At 38.7% G+C, this 18,625-nt stretch overlaps 1 protein-coding gene across 1 annotated transcript in view; it reads right to left on the bottom strand.

The window, feature by feature from the left end:
• Nucleotides 1-18,625, bottom strand: part of DYRK4 (dual specificity tyrosine phosphorylation regulated kinase 4) — a 41,631-nt gene that overhangs the window by 8,098 nt on the left and 14,908 nt on the right. The window contains exons 9-13 of the mRNA XM_027856469.1: nt 17,030-17,170; nt 13,371-13,509; nt 9,584-9,665; nt 3,648-3,820; nt 3,084-3,144 (exon numbers count right to left, since the gene is read on the bottom strand). Of these exons, the coding sequence (XP_027712270.1) occupies nt 3,084-3,144; nt 3,648-3,820; nt 9,584-9,665; nt 13,371-13,509; nt 17,030-17,170 (596 nt within the window). The remainder of the gene's footprint in view (nt 1-3,083; nt 3,145-3,647; nt 3,821-9,583; nt 9,666-13,370; nt 13,510-17,029; nt 17,171-18,625) is intronic.

Raw genomic sequence — 18,625 nt, forward strand, 5'->3', positions numbered from 1 at the left:
TAGGGGCCCCTAAGGTAGGATAAAGACCAGTATAATCCCAATATTATGGTCTTCAGTTTTATCAAAATGATAACTGTGACCTCATTAGCTCTTAATTATCATCTTTATCTAGTGAACTACATATACATATATACATAAACTATATACCATCTTTATGTATAAATTGTCATTCAACATGACTCCCAACTTTGTATTCCCTATAATTGGATAATGAGGCGCTCAGATTTCCAGAACTCTCACCTCTTTCCTGGGCTCCAGACATGTATCATTAACTGCCTGCTAGACATCTTCAAGTAAACATCCCACAAGCATCCCGAACTCATCCTATCTAAAGCAAACCTCATTTTCTTCCCCCGTCATCTATTCCTTTCACAAATCCCTCTATTTCTAGTCCCACTACCTTTCCAGTCACCTCGGCTTATAATTTCAGTTATCCTTGTCTTTCCTCTCCTTTACTCCACATATCCAGCCAGATGTCAAAATTTTTTTCCTCTACTACATCTATAAGACCTGTCCCCATTTCTGTACTCACAAGTTGGGAGTAATATAAAAAGCATATTACATAAGGAAACTCAGACCCAAAGAATCACAGGTTCTGAGTTCGAAGTAGAATAGCCAGCATTCGAACCCACATACTCTAATTCCAAATCCAACACCCTTTCCACTGACCTTTGCTGCAGGCTTATCCCTCATGCTTGGAATAAAGAATAAGGGGAGTGCCCCTTTATCACCAACACCTCTTAGAATCCTTTACTTCAAAAATCACCTCATGTGCCATTTCTGATGGCAATCCTTTCCTGAGCCTCCCAGCCGTTATTATTCTCTCTTTCATCAAATTGTGTCTATACTGATCTTTTTACATGCTGTATCCCCAGTAAAGGGGCAGCCAGGTGGTGCAGTGGATAGAATGTCAGGCCTGGATTCAGCAAGATTCATTCATGAGTTCAAATCTGGCCTCAGACATTAACTAGCTGTGTGACCCTGGGCAAATCACTTAACCCTGTTTACCTCAGTTTCCTTATTTGTAAAATGAGCTGGAGAAGGAAATAGCAAACCATTCCAGTATCTTTGCCAAGAAAACTTCAAATAGGACATGAAGAGTTGGACACAACTGAAACGAATGAATAACAAAATCCCCAGAAGAATGCAAGTTCCTTGAGGTCAGACACTTCATTTGTTTTTTATCCCTGGAACCTAGCACAATGTCTTGGACATAGCAGATACCTATTAATGCCCATTTTATTGGATTGGAATTGCCAGTCTCTCCTCTATGGGCATCTCTTCCCCTCATATTTTGACAAATATTTGGCTAATCTCAGTCCCCTCTGTTTTTTTTTTAATATATGTTTGTTACTTAAGGGTTTTGTTTCTTGGATTTAATTTCTAAGCTGAATTTGTCTTTTTGGCATAGATTTACAGAATCCAGTGCTAGAAGGTGCCTTAAATTCCAACCTCATCATTTTATAGATGAGAAAACTGGGGCCCAAATTGGCTAAGGAAAATAACTAGTAAACCTCAAAGTGTTATATTTATATATAAAAAGAGTGATTTATACAGGGTCACACAGGGACTAAAACAGCAAAGATGGAATTAAAACTCTTATTACCTAACTTCATATCCAGTCATGTTTTCACTATACCATACAGGCTTCTCAATTTCACACTTGAATCAACATCTCTTGTTGACTTCTTATGTCTTCAGATAAGTAGCGTTGACCTCATGCCACTGCTACCACTGCCATGTCCCCAGGGTCATAGGATTTAGAAGCAGAACAGACCCGAGAAATTATCAAATCCAAACCTTTCATTTTACAGTGAAGAAATTGAGGCTTTGTGTGGTGAAATTATTCGCCTGAGGGTACCCAGTAAATAGCAGAGCACAACAGAATTGTGTCTAGAGGTAGCAGTATGGGGCCCAGGCTAAAGTTAGCTCTTGAATACTTGGACTGATGGCAAAGCAGGCTGACCCTTTCCAGCTTCCTTCCAGCATGAAACTACTTCTGAATGCTTCTGGCATTAAAAGATTTTTCTGTATGGGAGGGTATGGCTTCAATCCTTTAGGAGTCTTGTCCCATGGTATTCTACCTTTCTTAAATGAGAAACTACTTTGAATTTTCCCTTAACCCTTTGGATTGTTGAGTGTTAGGGAATAGAGAGCCAGGAAAATACTACTCAGGTAGTTCTATAAGAACAAATTGTTGACAGCTTATAATAGGTAGGGGATGGCTATTGGCTACCCTTCCATCCCGACTAATGTTCCCTGAAAATAGCACCACTTTAAAACATACTCTCTTCATTCACACCCTTTGTATCTCTCACAATGGCTCACATAGTGGTGTGGGTGCATGTGTGTGTATGTATGTATAAATATGTATACACACATATGTACATATATATGTATGTGTGTGTGTGTGTATATATATATATATATATATATCTCTTTACATGTTTGGTCCAGATCTGTGATTTCCTAAGACTCCCTTAATCAATAACAGTGCTCTGTACCTTATAATTTTAACATTGCCTCATACATAGCACTATCACAGAGAGGAGTGATTAACTTCAATATTCACTATGCAAAATCTCAAGCTCTGCTTTATCTTTATCTACCAATTATAGGGGCCCCATCAAGTTCATCCCCCAATATGTCCTAGATTTGCCACAGCTCCACCTACATGGTAACCATTAAGTAAACTGGTCCTACTTTCTTTCTGACTTGAATCATTTCCAGAGGAAAATAGTCAATCTGGGTTTGCTCTGTTAGCATAGGAATCTAAAGGATCAGCTAAGCGTTACTAGAACTAGAACATATTCTAATAAGATCGTGAGCTCAAAGGCAGAAACTATGACTTATTATCTTTGTATCACCCCCAATGACTCACACAGTGGATTACACATTTTCTTTAGTGCATACCTGTGATTTCCTAAGATTCCCTCAACCAATGAAGATTTTCTGCAATTTGTAGTCTTAATGTTGCCTTATACATAGCAGGCACCTAATAAGCTTCTTTTGAATGAACAGTCCTTCACATCTTAACATCCCCATTAGATACCCTGAAATGCAGGGTGAGCATAAGTACTTACCAAAGAATGTCTGCCTCCTGGAGGCGGTCTGAATTAAGTAGAGCGGTGGTAGACCCAGCACCTTCAACAGACAATACAAAGGAGTTAATTCACCCTTACTGGGGTTACCAAGAATAAAGTCAAGTACACAAGAATCAGCACATATTGTTCTGAAGAAATGCTAAGCCCCAGCTCAAGAAAGACACGTGGAGATGGAGCAGCTTAAAGGATCATTTACCTGCATGTTTTTGTATGACTTGGATATACTTGAGTTCCTCAACCTGACATTCTCCATTGCCAAAGATGTCAGGAGAGGCTCAATGATTCAAATACCCCCAAGGAGTGACGACTAGGCTCTCTTATTTCAGGATTTGGGGGCTGATGGGTCAGCTCCAGGGCCAACAAAGCTTTAAAATGAACTTGATTTCTTGGTCCAGGTCCCATCCTGACCCACCTCCTCAAGACCCTGAGCAGAAGCGAATGTCCCAGCCCTTGATGCTGGGACAGAAGGTGCGTATCTGCTCAGTATGGATTTGGCTTTGTGCTGGGGATGGTAAGCCCCACCCCCTGGTTCTCATGCCTCACCTCCATAATGCAGGCCAGCTGTTCTACTTCATTCTCCCCAGCAAAAAGTGGGTAGCCAGTGTACAGCTCTGCCAGAATGCAGCCCAAGCTCCACATGTCAATAGCAGTGTCATAGGGATGGCCCAGAATCACCTCCGGGGAACGATAGAAACGACTCTGGATGTAAGTGTACACTACAGAGGGAAAGATATGAGCCTACTTGTGTTTCTGTCCTTGACCTTTCCCCACACCCTCTTTCAAGAAATCTTTCCTAGTGCAGTTGGTAGATTATAAGACTAATCTTCATCTCCAAAGGTTCTGTTGGTCAATTACTTCTATTCTAGAGAGGACATTTGAAATTCATCAAGCTTAAAGGGAAACAGGAAGGGGAAAGAGGGAAGGAAAAGAGGAGAGAGGAGGAAAAGGAAATAGATAAGATGGAAGAAATGAAGGAGGAAGATGACCATAGAATCATAGATTTAGAACTAGAAAGGATTGGAGAGGTCATCTAGTCCAACCCCCTTACTTTACATTTGAGAACAATTTTAGGTGGGATAGAATAGAATAATGCAAAATAAGCAAGCTTGAATAGGTTGAAATCTATATTGCAGACATCTTTAAATTATCTTCTACCTCCCCTCCCCTACAAAAAACTCCCACCCCTCTTCTGACCTTTCCTATTATAGCCAAAGGCACCATCATCCTTCCAGTCAACCAGGTTGACAACCTCAATGTCACCTTCAACTCTTCACTCTTGCATATCCCACATATCAGTTGCTAAATACTGCTTCTATCTCCACAGCATCTCTCACATCTGTCCCCTGCTCTCTAGTCACACAGTCACCATCCTAATTGTGGCCTATCACCTTTCTATTGCAGTAGCCTCCTAATTGGTCTTCCTGCCTAAATCTTTCCCCACTCCAATCCATCTTTCACAAAGCTGATAAAGTGATTTTCCACTGTTCTACCAATAAAGTTCAATGGCTCCCTATTGATTCTAGTGTCACATATTATTTCCTATTTATTTCATCCTTTAAAAATACCTATTTCTTGCCCTAGTTCTACAATATGCCTAATTATTAGTATATTGTATGTATTGTGAATAGATATATACATATTGGAGCTAGATGCCTAAAATACTTCACTGGTGTAGTATACCAGAGGTATTAAACTCAAACAGAAATTATCTTAGTTAGAAAACTACAAATTAACATTATCTATGTTGCATTGTATTTTTTAAAATTTTGTTAAACATTTCCCAATTACATTTTAATCTGGTGCCAGTGGCACTCAAGAGCTTTTTGGACTGCTTGCCACCAAAGCCCTAAGTGTGACATGTCTGGAATACACAACCAAAAATGTTGGGAGACCTCTAGGTAAGAGCACAAAAACTTGAAGTCTTCTCACAATCAAGGAGCCACAGCTTGCCTTGAATAGGAACCACCTGGAGTCATACTCCAAAACACCTTGATTATAACACAAAGCCTACAAAAAATTCATTTTGCAAATTCTCTATTGATTTAGTTCTGCCAAAAAAAGTTTCCCACAGCAATCTCCCTTCCATTCTCTTGGGTCTCCAATACTAGCTATCCTGTTTTATAGCCTCATTTGTCTAAAATTCAAGTAGCATGCACATAATATCTGCTTCTAAACCCTCACCCTTACTTCTCCCAGTTCTGCTCCAAAACTTATTTCACCCATTGCATATAGGCCATCTTGCTATGTCCTATGATGCTGTCTTCACTCACCCCCACCATGCTTATTATCCTTAGATCAAGTCAGAGTATGTACCTCTCTAACTTCTATTCATCATTACTAGTTCCTCACACTGGAGCCCATAGATCATAAAAGGTCTAAACCTTGTCCTTTTAAATACTTGAAAATTGTTATTATGTCTCCCTCCAATCTTCTCTTCTCCATCCTAAACATCCCCAATTCCTTTAGCTGAATGTGATATGGTATGTTCTTGAAACTCTTCACCATGCTGGTCTCTTCTACACACTCTCCGGATTATCAATGCCCTTCCTAAAAGGAGGTGCTCAGATGGCTATAATACCATGAATTTGCTTTTGACAGGTTTGTTACCTTCCTAGTCTATCACCCAGGAGAGGGCAGCATAGCCTGGAGGGAGGCAAAATGGGTAGCAGACAGAGGGCTGGAGTTAGAGTGAGAAAGACTTGGGTTCAAATCCCACCTCAGATACTTAATAGCTGTGGGACTGTGGGTAGGTTGATATTACTGTTTTTAGCTTAGTTTGTAAAATGAGGATAATAATAACTGTAGTATTTATCTCACAGTTGGGAGGCTGAAATGAAATACTATATATAAAAACACTTTATATGTCTTAATGTTAATTTTTAGTAGTACCAAATATCATGACTTTTGAAAAGTACTCTAAGATTGGATTTGCTTTTTAGGTGTCATATTTTATTACTGTGATACTATCAACATGAAAGCCACTAAAACCCCCAGATATTTTTAGATGAATTACTATGTAGCCATATATCCCTTATCTTGTAGTTGCAAAATTCATTTTTTGAACCCAAGGATAAGACTTCGTATTTATCTCTATTAAATTTCATTTTTTCATTTCATTATTTCATTAGATTTGGTCCAACATTCTCACCTGTCAAGACTATTTTAGATCCTGATTGTCATTCAACATCCCTCCCAGCTTTGTATTACCTACAATTTCATAAACATGTATATGTGCTTTACTCAAGCCATTGATTTAAAAAAAAAATGTTAACAGCACAGCATTGAGCACAGATCCCTTGGACACTCCATCTGAGACTTCCTTTCAGATCAAAAGCTGACATTTATCCTAAGTGACTCTTCTATGGATTCAGCAATTCAATCATACCTAAACTCATCTAATTGTACTATTGTTTAGTCATACCTCTCCATCTTTTACATAGGAATAGCAAAAGAGTCTCTGTTCAAATGCTTTGCCAAAATCTAGGTAAACTATACCTTACAGTTGTCCTTTGATCTACCAGCCTAGTAGTCCTGTCAAAAAAGGAAATGCGATTAGTCTGGTATGACCTGGTATGACCATAATGAAACCACGTTGGCTCTTTATGATCAGTGCTTCCTTTTTTTTTTTTAAGATATACATTTTATCGATGCCATTTATTTTTACATCATTATCATTTCCTACATGTGCAGATAGAACTCTCCTTGTCTGTGACAATGAAAAGCATCTGATACAAAAACCTTGTTTAATAATGTATACAACACTCTTTCATAGTAGTTTCCCAGGTCTCTGTCAGGACCAGATGGTAGGCTTCTTTATCCATTCTCTAGGATTTTCATTTGTTTTTCCATTATTCAGAGTTCAAGCCATCTTTTCACTTATATCATTATAGTCATTGTGTTGGGGCAGGGAGCAATGGGGAGCGGGGAGGAAGAAGCTGGCCAATAAGAGACCAGTCTTTGGAGCATGAATAATGTTCTATTGGTAATCTACATGGAGGCTTGGGTGAGTCTGCTTCCGAAAATGTGCAATGGAAAGGCTCTTTCCTTTTCTGATTCAGAGCATATACAGGTATTCAATCACCATCTCTCGTTGGCTTCCCACCAGCTTTCAGTGCAGTATTGAAAAGCTTTTGAACTGACTTTGAGCTAGAACTGAGCATACAAATGACCTGAACACATGAACTACCTTTTCTTTGGTGGTTTTTCAGTGAGAAGGAAGAAGGAATGCTATGAGCCTCTGGATAGAGAGGAGAGGTAGAAATAGTAGCAGTGGTAGATTCTGTTGTAACTGTCTCCCCGTCCAGGTTGCCATATGGCCGTAAACTAATGATGCCACAATTTCTGTCTCTGTTGTATTTTATTCTTTCCTGATCTTAGGTGAATGAATATCAGAGATGGAATAGGCCAAGTTATAGACCTGTAAGATTTAAAAGGTTGGAAGATCCACCAGAGGTTCAGCAACTGGAGTCTATATCAGAGTCTACTGGTAGACCCAGCAACCTAGTCTGCTGAGAAGCCAGCCCCAAGGAGCAATCTGCTTAAACTAGTACAGAAGCAAATCGAACCAGCAACTACAATACCATTCATGTCCCTCAAGCAAGGGAGCAACTCATTCATCAACTATGTTACATGCAGAAATTAACTTGGTGGATGGAATGCTTGGTAGTCATCATTTTGAGTCTGCTTTCCCCAAAGACTAAGTCAGTATGTAGAAAGGAGAGTGTTCTCCTGGTTTGGAGGGCTATTTTTTTTAATTATGTCCTTGCTATACCTTCTTAGTAAATATCACTTAGTAAAAGCTAATCAGTGTTAACTGGTTAATTGACAATGATGATATATTGGGGGAATATTAGCTGGTTGAATGATATTACTGAGATTAACTGATACTGAGACTGAGATTAATGATATTAGAATGAAACTCCCCCCTCCTTCTAGGTTTGCCCCTAGAACCCTGAGAGGAGAAATCGAAGCCAACTTAGGGTTAGACTTATAATGTCATTGATCACTGGTTATTTTGGAAGGAACAGTTTCATTTGAATGATGAGGTTGTGAGCCAGACTGCAGAAGGTTGAGGAGTGAGAGGAAAGGAGGTAAAGATAGCAAGTCTAGAGAGCTTTTTCAAGGAATTTGAGAAAGGGAGGAAAGATATAGGATGATAGCTTAAGAAGATGGTAGGGTCTAGTAGAAGGGTTTTTTTTTTTAAGATAGCGGAGACTTAAGACATGTTTGAAAAGAAATCAGTTGTTTGGAGAGGTTGAAGATTCAGAAGAAAAAGAATGATTGAGGATGCAATCTGGTAGAGAAGATGGGAGAGGATGGGACCCAAGTGCAGGTGTAGGTTGGCCTTGGCAAGAAGAAGGGCCACCTCTTTTGTCATACCTTAGGGAAAAGAAGGTGATAGCACCTGCATCACACAGACCATGGCTGACCCCAGACCCAGGCCTGGATAACCAGCACCCTCTACTGGACAGCACCATTGGCCACTGTGGGATCCCCACCCCCCAAACATACATACCTCTCCCCTTTCCTGGCCTTCATCAGTTAACTCAGAGGAAGAAGAGCATCATCTGTGCCCAGCAGGTCCTGTCCTGGGTCCACTGTCCACCCACCCCCACACAAACAGAAAAACCCAGTTTAAATCCTAAGGCATTTACTAGCTCTGTGCCTTTCTTTTGAAATCAAAGATGGTGGTGATAATACATGCACTATGTATATCACTGCATTGTTATGAGGAAAGGCACTTTGTAAATCATAAAGCTCAGTATAAATAAGTGGAGATAGCAATTAATACTTATGTCTTAAACACCAGTTTGGTAGGCATGTACCGTTCGTCCTAGGTTCCTCAAGTTCCTGGAGAAAAGCTTTCGCATTTATATAGCATTTAAAGGGTTAAAAAGTGCTTCATTCATGTTATCTCATCTGATCCTCATAACAATCATGTGAGATTGGTACTATTATTACCCTCATTTTACTGATGGGGAAACTAAGGCTGAGAGATTAATTAATTTGCCCAGGATCACACAGCTAGTAAGTGTCAAGTGTTTGGTCTGAGGCCAGATTTGAACTCAGGTCCTCCTGACTTCAAGGCCAGTGCTCTATACACTGTGCCACCTACCTGTCCCCTGTCTTACTCTTAAGCACCTTAAAAAAAAGTTGTTCTGGTAGATAGGACAGTCATGAGAACATTGCTGGTATATCCTCCAGCCTGAGAAAAGCGCAGGTCATTCAAAAGTGAGAGAGCTATATCCTGCTAAATGTTTCTATTTCACTTGGCCATATAGAGTCCAGCATAGTGGGCAGGATACAGATGCCCTTTAGTAAATCTGCTAAGAGGTCTGCTGCCCAGAGCTTGCAAAGAAGTACTACAGAGCCAATGACTTACATAGATATGTGATAAGACACAGGTCAAGGAAAGAAACATTTCAGTGAGAGAAAGAAAATGAAGGAATCTCAATGAGGAAACTAGTAAAGAATCTCACCTCTCTGATGTTCATAGCAACTTGACCCAAAGTCAATCACTTTAACTGATACATGACCCCTTTGGTATAGAACAATGTTCTCCTAGAGAAGAAACAAAAGATACACGCAATGTTTCAGTAATATTCTCCTCACTAGGAAAACCTTCCGTCTTATTTTCTGCATAGTCAAATCCTATTCTTTCAGAATAGCTCTCACATTCATCTTTCCATGGCTACTATAGACCACAGTGAGCTCTTCATTCTCTGAACACCTATCGCCTTCACTGTGCAGACCATTTATTTGGTCCTTAGTACCCACCACCTTAGGACAGCTATGTGGCAGAGTGGATAGAGTACAGGGCCTGAAGTCAGGAAGACTCATCTTCTCAGATGGGTCACAGAGTCAGACACAACTAAAAAGACTGAACAACAGCCCAGCAACTTATATTGTTACTTAACCGTGTTTTGTGAGTGTGTGTCCTGTCTCTATAACTAGATTGTAAGTTCCTAGACATTTTTTTTATTTTCTTTGTTCCTAGATATTTTTACTTCTGAATGCACATAGAAACCGTGTGTATGTGTGTGTGTGTGTAAGAATTCATGCAACATAGTATAATAGAAGAATTAACAGAGCTGGAGTCATAAGACTGTATTAGAATTCTACCTTTGCAACCTATGTGACCTTGGACAAGTTCTTTATTCCTCCTATTACAAAATAAAGGGGATTTATAAAATAATCTCCCTGGGTCTCTCAGAATTTTCAAATTCTTATTTTTCTCCCACTTTGCCATTTTATGAATGTGACAGTAGAGGGAGACAAAGGGCAATAATTGGAATGAATGTTAGCCTTCCTTTACAATAGACTATAGGAAAACCAACAATAAGTTTTGGGAAAAGTAAATGTTATCTCTAAGCTGCTGAGGGAGGAAAAGATAAAGAGAATCCTGGGCAGGGAGACAGGACCCTTGGATTCTCTTCCTAGTGGATGTGAAGGGATTTATTGGTAAGAGCTGAGATATGGCAGAGAAATCCCAGTCTCTAAGCTGTACAAGTTGGTAACCCCTTGAAGTCATCCTTGACTCTTCTCTCTCCCTATCTCAAATCCAATCAGTTGTCAAATCCTATTATTCAATAGGGTCTCTGCCACACTAGTTCAAGCCCTCACCACATCTCGTCTGGACTATTATAATAAGTTCCTAATTGGTCTCCCTGCCTCCAGTCTTACACTTTTCAATACATTCTCTACCCAGTTGTCAAAAGAATCTTCCTAAGGCACATATTTTGCCATGTCACTTCCCTGCTCAAGAATTGTCAGTGTTTTCCTATTGCTTCTTGAATAATATAGACTCTTCAGTCTGACTCGATAACTAGCATTTATATAGGACTTTGAGATTTGCAAAGCACTTTAAAGAGGCTATCTCATTGGATACAACAACCCTGAAAATTAATGTTTCTATTATCACCATTTTATAGACAAGGAACCTGAGATGTTAAATGACTTGCCTAGAGGTCACACAGAAAATAAAGGTTTGAGGATGCATTTGAACTCAAGTCTTCCTGACTCCAAGTCCAAGACTTGATTGGGTTCCAAGCTATTCAAGCTATCTTCCTAACCTTGTTTCACATTAATCATTCTCATGTACTCTACATTCCATATAGACTGGACTATTATTTGTCATTTCCTGTATTTGTCATCTCCTGACTGAATGCGCAGTCCCATGCCTGGAATACATACCTTCCTCATCTCTTCCTTTCAGAATTTTTATTTTTCCTCAGGGATTGGCTCAGGAAGCACTTCCTTCATGAGGCTTTCCATTGGTTTATAAAATATTAATAATATTTTTAAACTTTATATTATCTACATTTCTCAATATAGCTTTCTCTTCCCTCCTCCCAGATAATCATCTCTTGTGACAAAAAATTTTAAAAAGAAAAAAAAAGGCTACATCTGACATTATGTGCAAAGTTCCTTAATTGTAGTCCTCCACATTTGCAAAGAAGGTAGGGAGATATATTCTCATATCTCTTCTTGAAAATCAAGTTTGGTCATTATCATTTTCTAGCATTCAATTATGATTATTTTGTTGTTGTTCTTTTTCTTTACATTGTGCTTTCACCCTCATCAAATTAACTTATGCTTTATTTATCTATGTATAGATATACATATGTGTATTCAAATTTGAATGTAAGCTCCTTGAGAACAGAGACTGTTGAATTTTTGTCTTGGCATCCCCAGAACCTAGAACAATACCTTACAAATACTTATTGCTTTATAATATATATTCAATTGAAAAGAATTATACTTCCATGGTAATACCACTTGATTACTAATTAGAGTTCATATTTTGTATAGTGCTCCAAGGTTTGCAAAATACTTTCCTTAAAGAATCATTCTTTTTTACTTTAAATTTTATTCATTTATTCTGGTATAGCCAGATCTCCTGGTAGCTCTTCCATAGGCTGCTCCTGTCCCATAGACAAAATAAAAAACAGCTAAGAGTCCCAACTCTTCTTTTTCTGAAACCATATTACATATATTAAGACACAGAGTAGTTTCCTAAGATTCTTGTTCTCCCAAAAAGCCCCTAGTTGGTCTCTGTCCCTATCTGTCATATTATCTGTTTAGTTGTTTTTCTGTCATGTCCAACTCTTCGTGACCCCATTTGGGGTTTACTTGGCAAGGATACTAGAGTAGTTTGACATTTCCTTCTCTAGCTAATTTTACAAATGAGGGAACTGAGGCAGATAGGGTTAAGTGACTTGCCAAGGGGCACAGAGCTAGTAAGTGTCTGAGGCCAGATTTGAACTCAGGAAGAGGAGTCTTCCTGACCCCAGGACCTGTGCTCTATCCACTGCAGTACTTAGCTGCCATCATATTACCCACTAGTCCATTTGACTTTTTTCCCTAATAACAGCTCTGAAAATCTTAGCAGAGATTAATTGGAACTATAGTTGGCCTGGGAATATAGTTGACACTCTGAAAGACAATTTGCAGTCATGCAAGAAAAGGTGCTAAATTTTTCATACCCTCTGACTCAGAGATCTAACGAATAGGTTTATATCCCAAGGAGATCAGTGATAGCAAGAAAAGACCCATGTGAACATAAAGTTCAGAACAGCATTGTTTGCATTAACAAATTCATGCTCAATAATTTGGGAGTAGCTAAAGGAATATCAATGTACTGGAATACTATTGTGCCATCAAGAATGATGAAGATGAAGATGATTTCAAGGAAACTTGGGAAAACTTGCATGCAGCAATTCAGAGTGAAGAGAACAAAGCTAAATATGTATATGTGTGTATGTATATGTGTATATATGTGTGTATATGTATATATATATTATATTACATACAGCAATGTATTTTAAGTCAACACTGACAAAAATCAACAATAGAACAAAGACAATGGGAAATGTTGGTCCTCAATTATTAAAGTTTAAGCATTTATCCCTTCTTTCTGTGATCAGTAAGCTAGAAAATGGAACTATTCTCCTTCACTGTTCACCCACATTCACATGTCCATCCATTAGTGGAAAATAACATTTTAGCACAGTTAAAAACACACTGTTTGGCAGTTTTACTTAACTCTTTTGGTGTAGTATATTTCACAGGCAGTTTGTTTGAGGGTTTGGGTAGTTTTGTCATGTAAAAATAAAATATGTTAAGAAAAATATTAAAAGAAAAGAAAAAGAGGTGTTGGGTTCCAGCCTTAATTGCCAGCACAGTTACAAAGTCAGGTATCTATTCACAATTGGAGAAGAATGGTCAGAAAAAGGAAGAAAGGGTATGTGCAGAAGAAATACTCACTGGTTTGAGATCACAGTGAATGATTTTCTCTACATACAGCATTTGCAAACACTTTAGAACTGAAAGTGTAAAGCGTCGAATCACAGACAAGCTGAAACCCTGAAAACTATTATTCTTCATCAACTCATACAAATTGATCCTGGTGAAGAAAGGGAAAAAAAACTAGTTTAAATGAGGAAAGTACAGGGTGGATCTATTGGATTTTTAAAATTTTAGTAATGTAATTTGTTTTCATCTTACCTTAATTTCTAATTATATCCAATTATATCCCCAAAGAGTTATTCCTTATAATTGTCTTTTTAAGAGTAAGAGAGTGGTCCTTTAAAGACCAGGATCTAATCACAAAAAAAGGGGGCAGACAAGGAGGTGGTAAAACAATTGTGAAGGAGACAGTTATGACAACTGATTTCTTCATAAGATGCAAATTAAGCCCTTGAAGATCAGATCATGGTAGGTCATGTCTCAGAATGATCTTTAAAAGTCAGTTCATGTATATGTAAAGCCTATATCAGATTGTACGCCATCTTGGGGAGAGGAAGAAAATTTAAAACTCAAAAGCGTATGGAAGAGAATGTTGAAAACTAAACATTAATTAATTAATTAAGAATAAAATAGGCTAGACACCTGTAAGAAAATAAAAATGAAAAAAAAAATCAGTTCACTAAGTCCAGGAGGGACAGTCAAGGAGGAGCCCAGCTCTTGATGGGACTAGAAGAAGCACAGAGATAAGAAAGGGGTGCTGTGGGAAGTACATGGAGCTAGGAAAAGTGGAAGAGAAGCCAGAAGAGTTGCCACAAAGAAAGGGGCATGTTTCTTGGGCAGACAATATGTCAGAACTAAAGCTATGTTGCTCCTTCAATAAAGAACTCAGGAGGGTAATCCTGTTTCTCTTTTTCCGTCTAGAGCGCCTTCATAATACCCTAAAGACTTTTCCTCTAGACATGGGAGTTGGGAGGGTGGGGGAAGGAAAGGAGCTTGTTTACCTTTCCCTGTTTCACTTTGTCATTATAAACAGTAGTAACCACTAGCCATCTGGTTTTACTTATTAGAAATATAGTTAGGAGGGAGCAACTGAGATGGGGAAACCTCCTCAGAGAGGTGATAAAGATAGATCTAACACTGAGAGGTTTAGCCAGAAGTGTTGTCTCTGACTGGAAGCTCAAGAAAATAAAGAGAATAAAATAGATATAAAGAGAGATGTTACGAGGAAATTAGAAGAACATGGAACATATTATTTATCATACATGGATAGGGGAACAATTTATGAATAAACAAGAGATACAGCAAAGTTAGGAGTAAAATGGATAATTTTGATTACGTTAAACTAAAAAGGTTTTGCACAAATAAAACAAATGTAGCTAAGATCAGAAGGAAAGCAGAAAATTGGGGGGAAGAAATTTTTAGACAGTTTATCAGATAGAACTGTGTTAAATCTATAAGAATATGAGTCATTCCTCAACTGTTAAATGGTCAAATGATATGAATAGTCAGTTTTCTGATGAAGGAATCAAGACAATTTACAAAATATGAAAAAAGGTTCTAAATCCTTATTGATTAAAAAAATGCAAATTAAGACAACTTTATACCTACCAAATTGGCTAAAATGATTGAAGGGGAAAGCAAAAAATGTTAGAAAGGATGTGGAAAAATTGGGACACTTTGGAGGGTAATCTGGAATTATACCTGCTGGTTTCGAAAGAGGAAAGTGTCATGGTATGGATTCACTCTCTTCAATAATTCCGTCAGAATTTTCCTAACTTCCTCTTTCTGAGCAACTTGAGAGCAGAGAGTCATAGATGCCAAGAGGTAAAGACACCTCAGAAATCATCTCAACTCACCACCACAATAGCCTGATTCCTATCTACAGCATGACGCTGGTCTCTAGACTCCGCCTGAGTATTTCCAGGTATTATATTATTTCCATCCAGTTATTATTATATCTTATATGATATTATTATTATATTTCTAGTTATTCTATTTCCACTGTTGGATAGCATGAAAAATTCTGCCTTATATTGAACTAAAATTGACTAGGTAAAAGTTCAACAGAAGATTCTCTTCTTTCTGATCTTACTATTTGGTGACCAAACACCATTACTACTCTAACAAAGATCTAAGAAAGGTACTAGGTCAAATAGAGTGATCAGGAAATCTAAGGAAAAATACAGTGGGTCATCTATGCAGCCTGAGATCACAATTTGCTCCTTAGGCAAGTGACTAGGACAAGAACTGTGGAATGGGGTGGATTAGAATCACAGATTCAGGCCCCAGGAGCAGAACAGGTCTGTAGCACCGTCACTCTGATCAGAGAGGGAATAGGTACCTCATACTAAGCCCCTGGGTACAAGGGCCATAGTGCTGTACCTCTAACCCAGAGAAAGTAGTTCTGAATTGAACATCTAGGTGAAGAAAAGGGCCACAGCATTGTCACTCTGACCTCTCAGAAAAGAACTCAGTTTCAGCTGCAGGAATTCAAAACTATCTCTCTGACCCAGAGAGGGGATTGCAAATTCAGCCCCAGGAGTAGAATAGGACTATAGCACTGTTGTTTTGACTTGGGAGAGGATATCTCAGACCCAGCCTGGGACCAGAACAGGGTCTCAACACTATCTATCTCTCTGACCCGGAGAGGGGTATCAAAGACTCAAGCCCCACGCCAAGAATAGGGGTAAGCAAGCGGTGCTTGTTGCCCTGAATCTATAGACCCTTCATGCTATCTGAGAGTATGAGGGGCCAGCAATTCTCTACTGGATCTCCACTCAAAAGCAAGTCTACAGTTGCATTATCAAGAACCAAATCAAGATCTGGAATCTGGAAATTGCAGGAGGGCTATCACCTTGCCAAATGATTGCTATCACATCATGCCCTTGATTAGACCACTCAGAGTCTGGTAAAAGTGTGCAGTTCTCTGGCTTGAGCTGCCTTTGTGATCCTTGAAAAATATAGCACATAATACCTGGAGGAAGACAGCAGAAGGACACTAGAGAAGATAGACCAGGACCAAACAAGGTCATGGCAGTCCTATTAGAAGTGTGCAGATCCTGGTCCTAGCACAAAATCCCAATCCAGAAAGGCTGGAAGAATGAGGAGACAAAAAAGATAAAGTGCCAAGGATACCCAAGGCACAAACACAGAAAAGAATAATTCCAAAACTCCGACAAGCAAAGCCTCAAAGAAAGATATAGTTCACCACAAGATCAATTAGAATTTCCATTAAGAAATGAAACAAGAATTTTTAAATTAGAAATAGTTTAGAGAGTAATATTTTCAATGAAATACAAGTGCTAGAGTAAATAATTGGAAAAGAAATCATAGCTACGGAGAAGAGACTTAAAAAGAAATTTAACAGCCTAACACCAGAGGTACAAAATCTTATCCAAGAAACAGACTCCCTGAAAAGTACAGTGAACCATACAGAAGTTAATGACTCCATGAGACAACAAGAAATATTTAAAGCACGTTAAAAGATTAAAAAAAATAGAAGGAAAGTTAAGGAAGTTGTGTATCAAAAAATTTACTTTGAAAAGGGATCAAAACAAGATAATTTAATATAACCCAGAGAGTCCAGAAGGCCTTATAGAACTCTAACTTAAATCCTTCCTACTACAGGTTAAGCCCATCTTCAACCATGAAAGAAGAAAACAGAAAAGACAGTTTACCCTAAAAGTTCAAAGGTGATGCAGAGGTGATTCCGGAAGTAGAAGAAGTCCTTCATGTGTACCACATTGTATGTATTATCTTTATCTTTCTTTCTCAGGACTTCTAGGATCTTCAGCTCCACAAGAGCTTGATGGTGAAATCTGAGGTATAGGGAAAAAGGAAGATGAGAAAAACGTGAGTTGTGAGTCATGTTAGAAAAGCAGGCTTCACAAAATCTACCTAACCTAACCTAAGAGTGCTCCTCAGTCCCTTCCCACCAATCACAACTCTAATCTCTTGGGATGTGAGAAAGTGGTGGCAGCCTACTCTTCAAAGTCTTTCATGAGAGTTCCTTCACCTGCCTCAACCCCCTACCTGCTTCTTTCTCCCAGACAACTCCCTATGCATCTCAGGTAACCCTGCCTAAATGACTGAACATCTGCTCATTTTCTTCCCAAACACATCTTCAAATGTGTTTTGAATGATTTTTTTATTGCCAGCCTGCCAGCTTCTCTCTCTCTCCCCACTTTCAAAGAGTTCCTGAAATCCTGTCTCCTTCTCATAGTCTTCCCAGTTTGAATGGAAGAGGGTCAATGCCATCTCTTTGCCCCTCACCTCACCTTAGAATGTGAGTTCTACTACTACTGGAAAGAACACTGGACTGAGAGTCAGATGTAATGAGTTCTAACCCTGGCTCTATGGTGAATTTGTTGTATAACCTTGGACAAGTCATTTGCCCTCTCTGGGCCTTGATTTCCTTATCTGTAAAAAAGAAAAATGAGAGGTTAGACTAGATAATTCTAAGGTCCCTCTTAACTCTAACACACCATAATCCTAATTTCTCCAGTTTCTACTCTCATTATAATGACTTTCTTATGAAAAAAAAAATCTAGTGAAACTTTTTTCAATTCTTATCCATTTTGGCCTCTCTAGAACATTTGGCATTTTTGACACCTTTCTTCTTGAAACTTTCTGTTCTTTTGGCTTCCATGACACTTTGGTCTCATTCTCTTTTCCTATTTCCCCGTTTATTCCTTTTTGTGTCTCCCTAACTGGATACTCATCTTCCTCTTGACCTTTAAATAAGTATGTTGATCCTTGAGAGAGACTCTCTCTCTCTCTCTCTCTCTCTCTCTCTCTGTCTATATATATATATATATGTATATATGTATGTGTGTGTGTATACATACACACAAACCGCCTCCCTCCACACACACACACACACACACACACACACACACACACACACACACACATCCCTAGTACTCCAAATGCAAATTTCCAACTGCATTTTAGACATCATCATCTGGAAATGCTACCAAGACCTCATACTTACTGCATCTAAAATTCACCTCCTCATATTATCTCCTAAATTTATCCCTGCCCCTTCTGTGTTTCTGTTAATATGACCACTAGGCTTGGTCATCTAGGCTAGGAGAACCTCAGGGTTTTTTCCCCTCCACATCCAGTCAATTTTATCAAGTCAATCTTACCTCTAAAATTTCTTTCACTTCCATCCACTTTTTACTTTACATTCTACCTGCTATCATCCTGAATTCATACTTTCATCACCTCTTGCCTGACATGTTTTAAACAGCTTCCTAACTCATCTCCCT

This window comes from Vombatus ursinus, unplaced genomic scaffold, assembly GCF_900497805.2.
Source record: "Vombatus ursinus unplaced genomic scaffold, bare-nosed wombat genome assembly UNPS02011431.1, whole genome shotgun sequence".
Lineage (NCBI taxonomy): Eukaryota > Metazoa > Chordata > Mammalia > Diprotodontia > Vombatidae > Vombatus > Vombatus ursinus.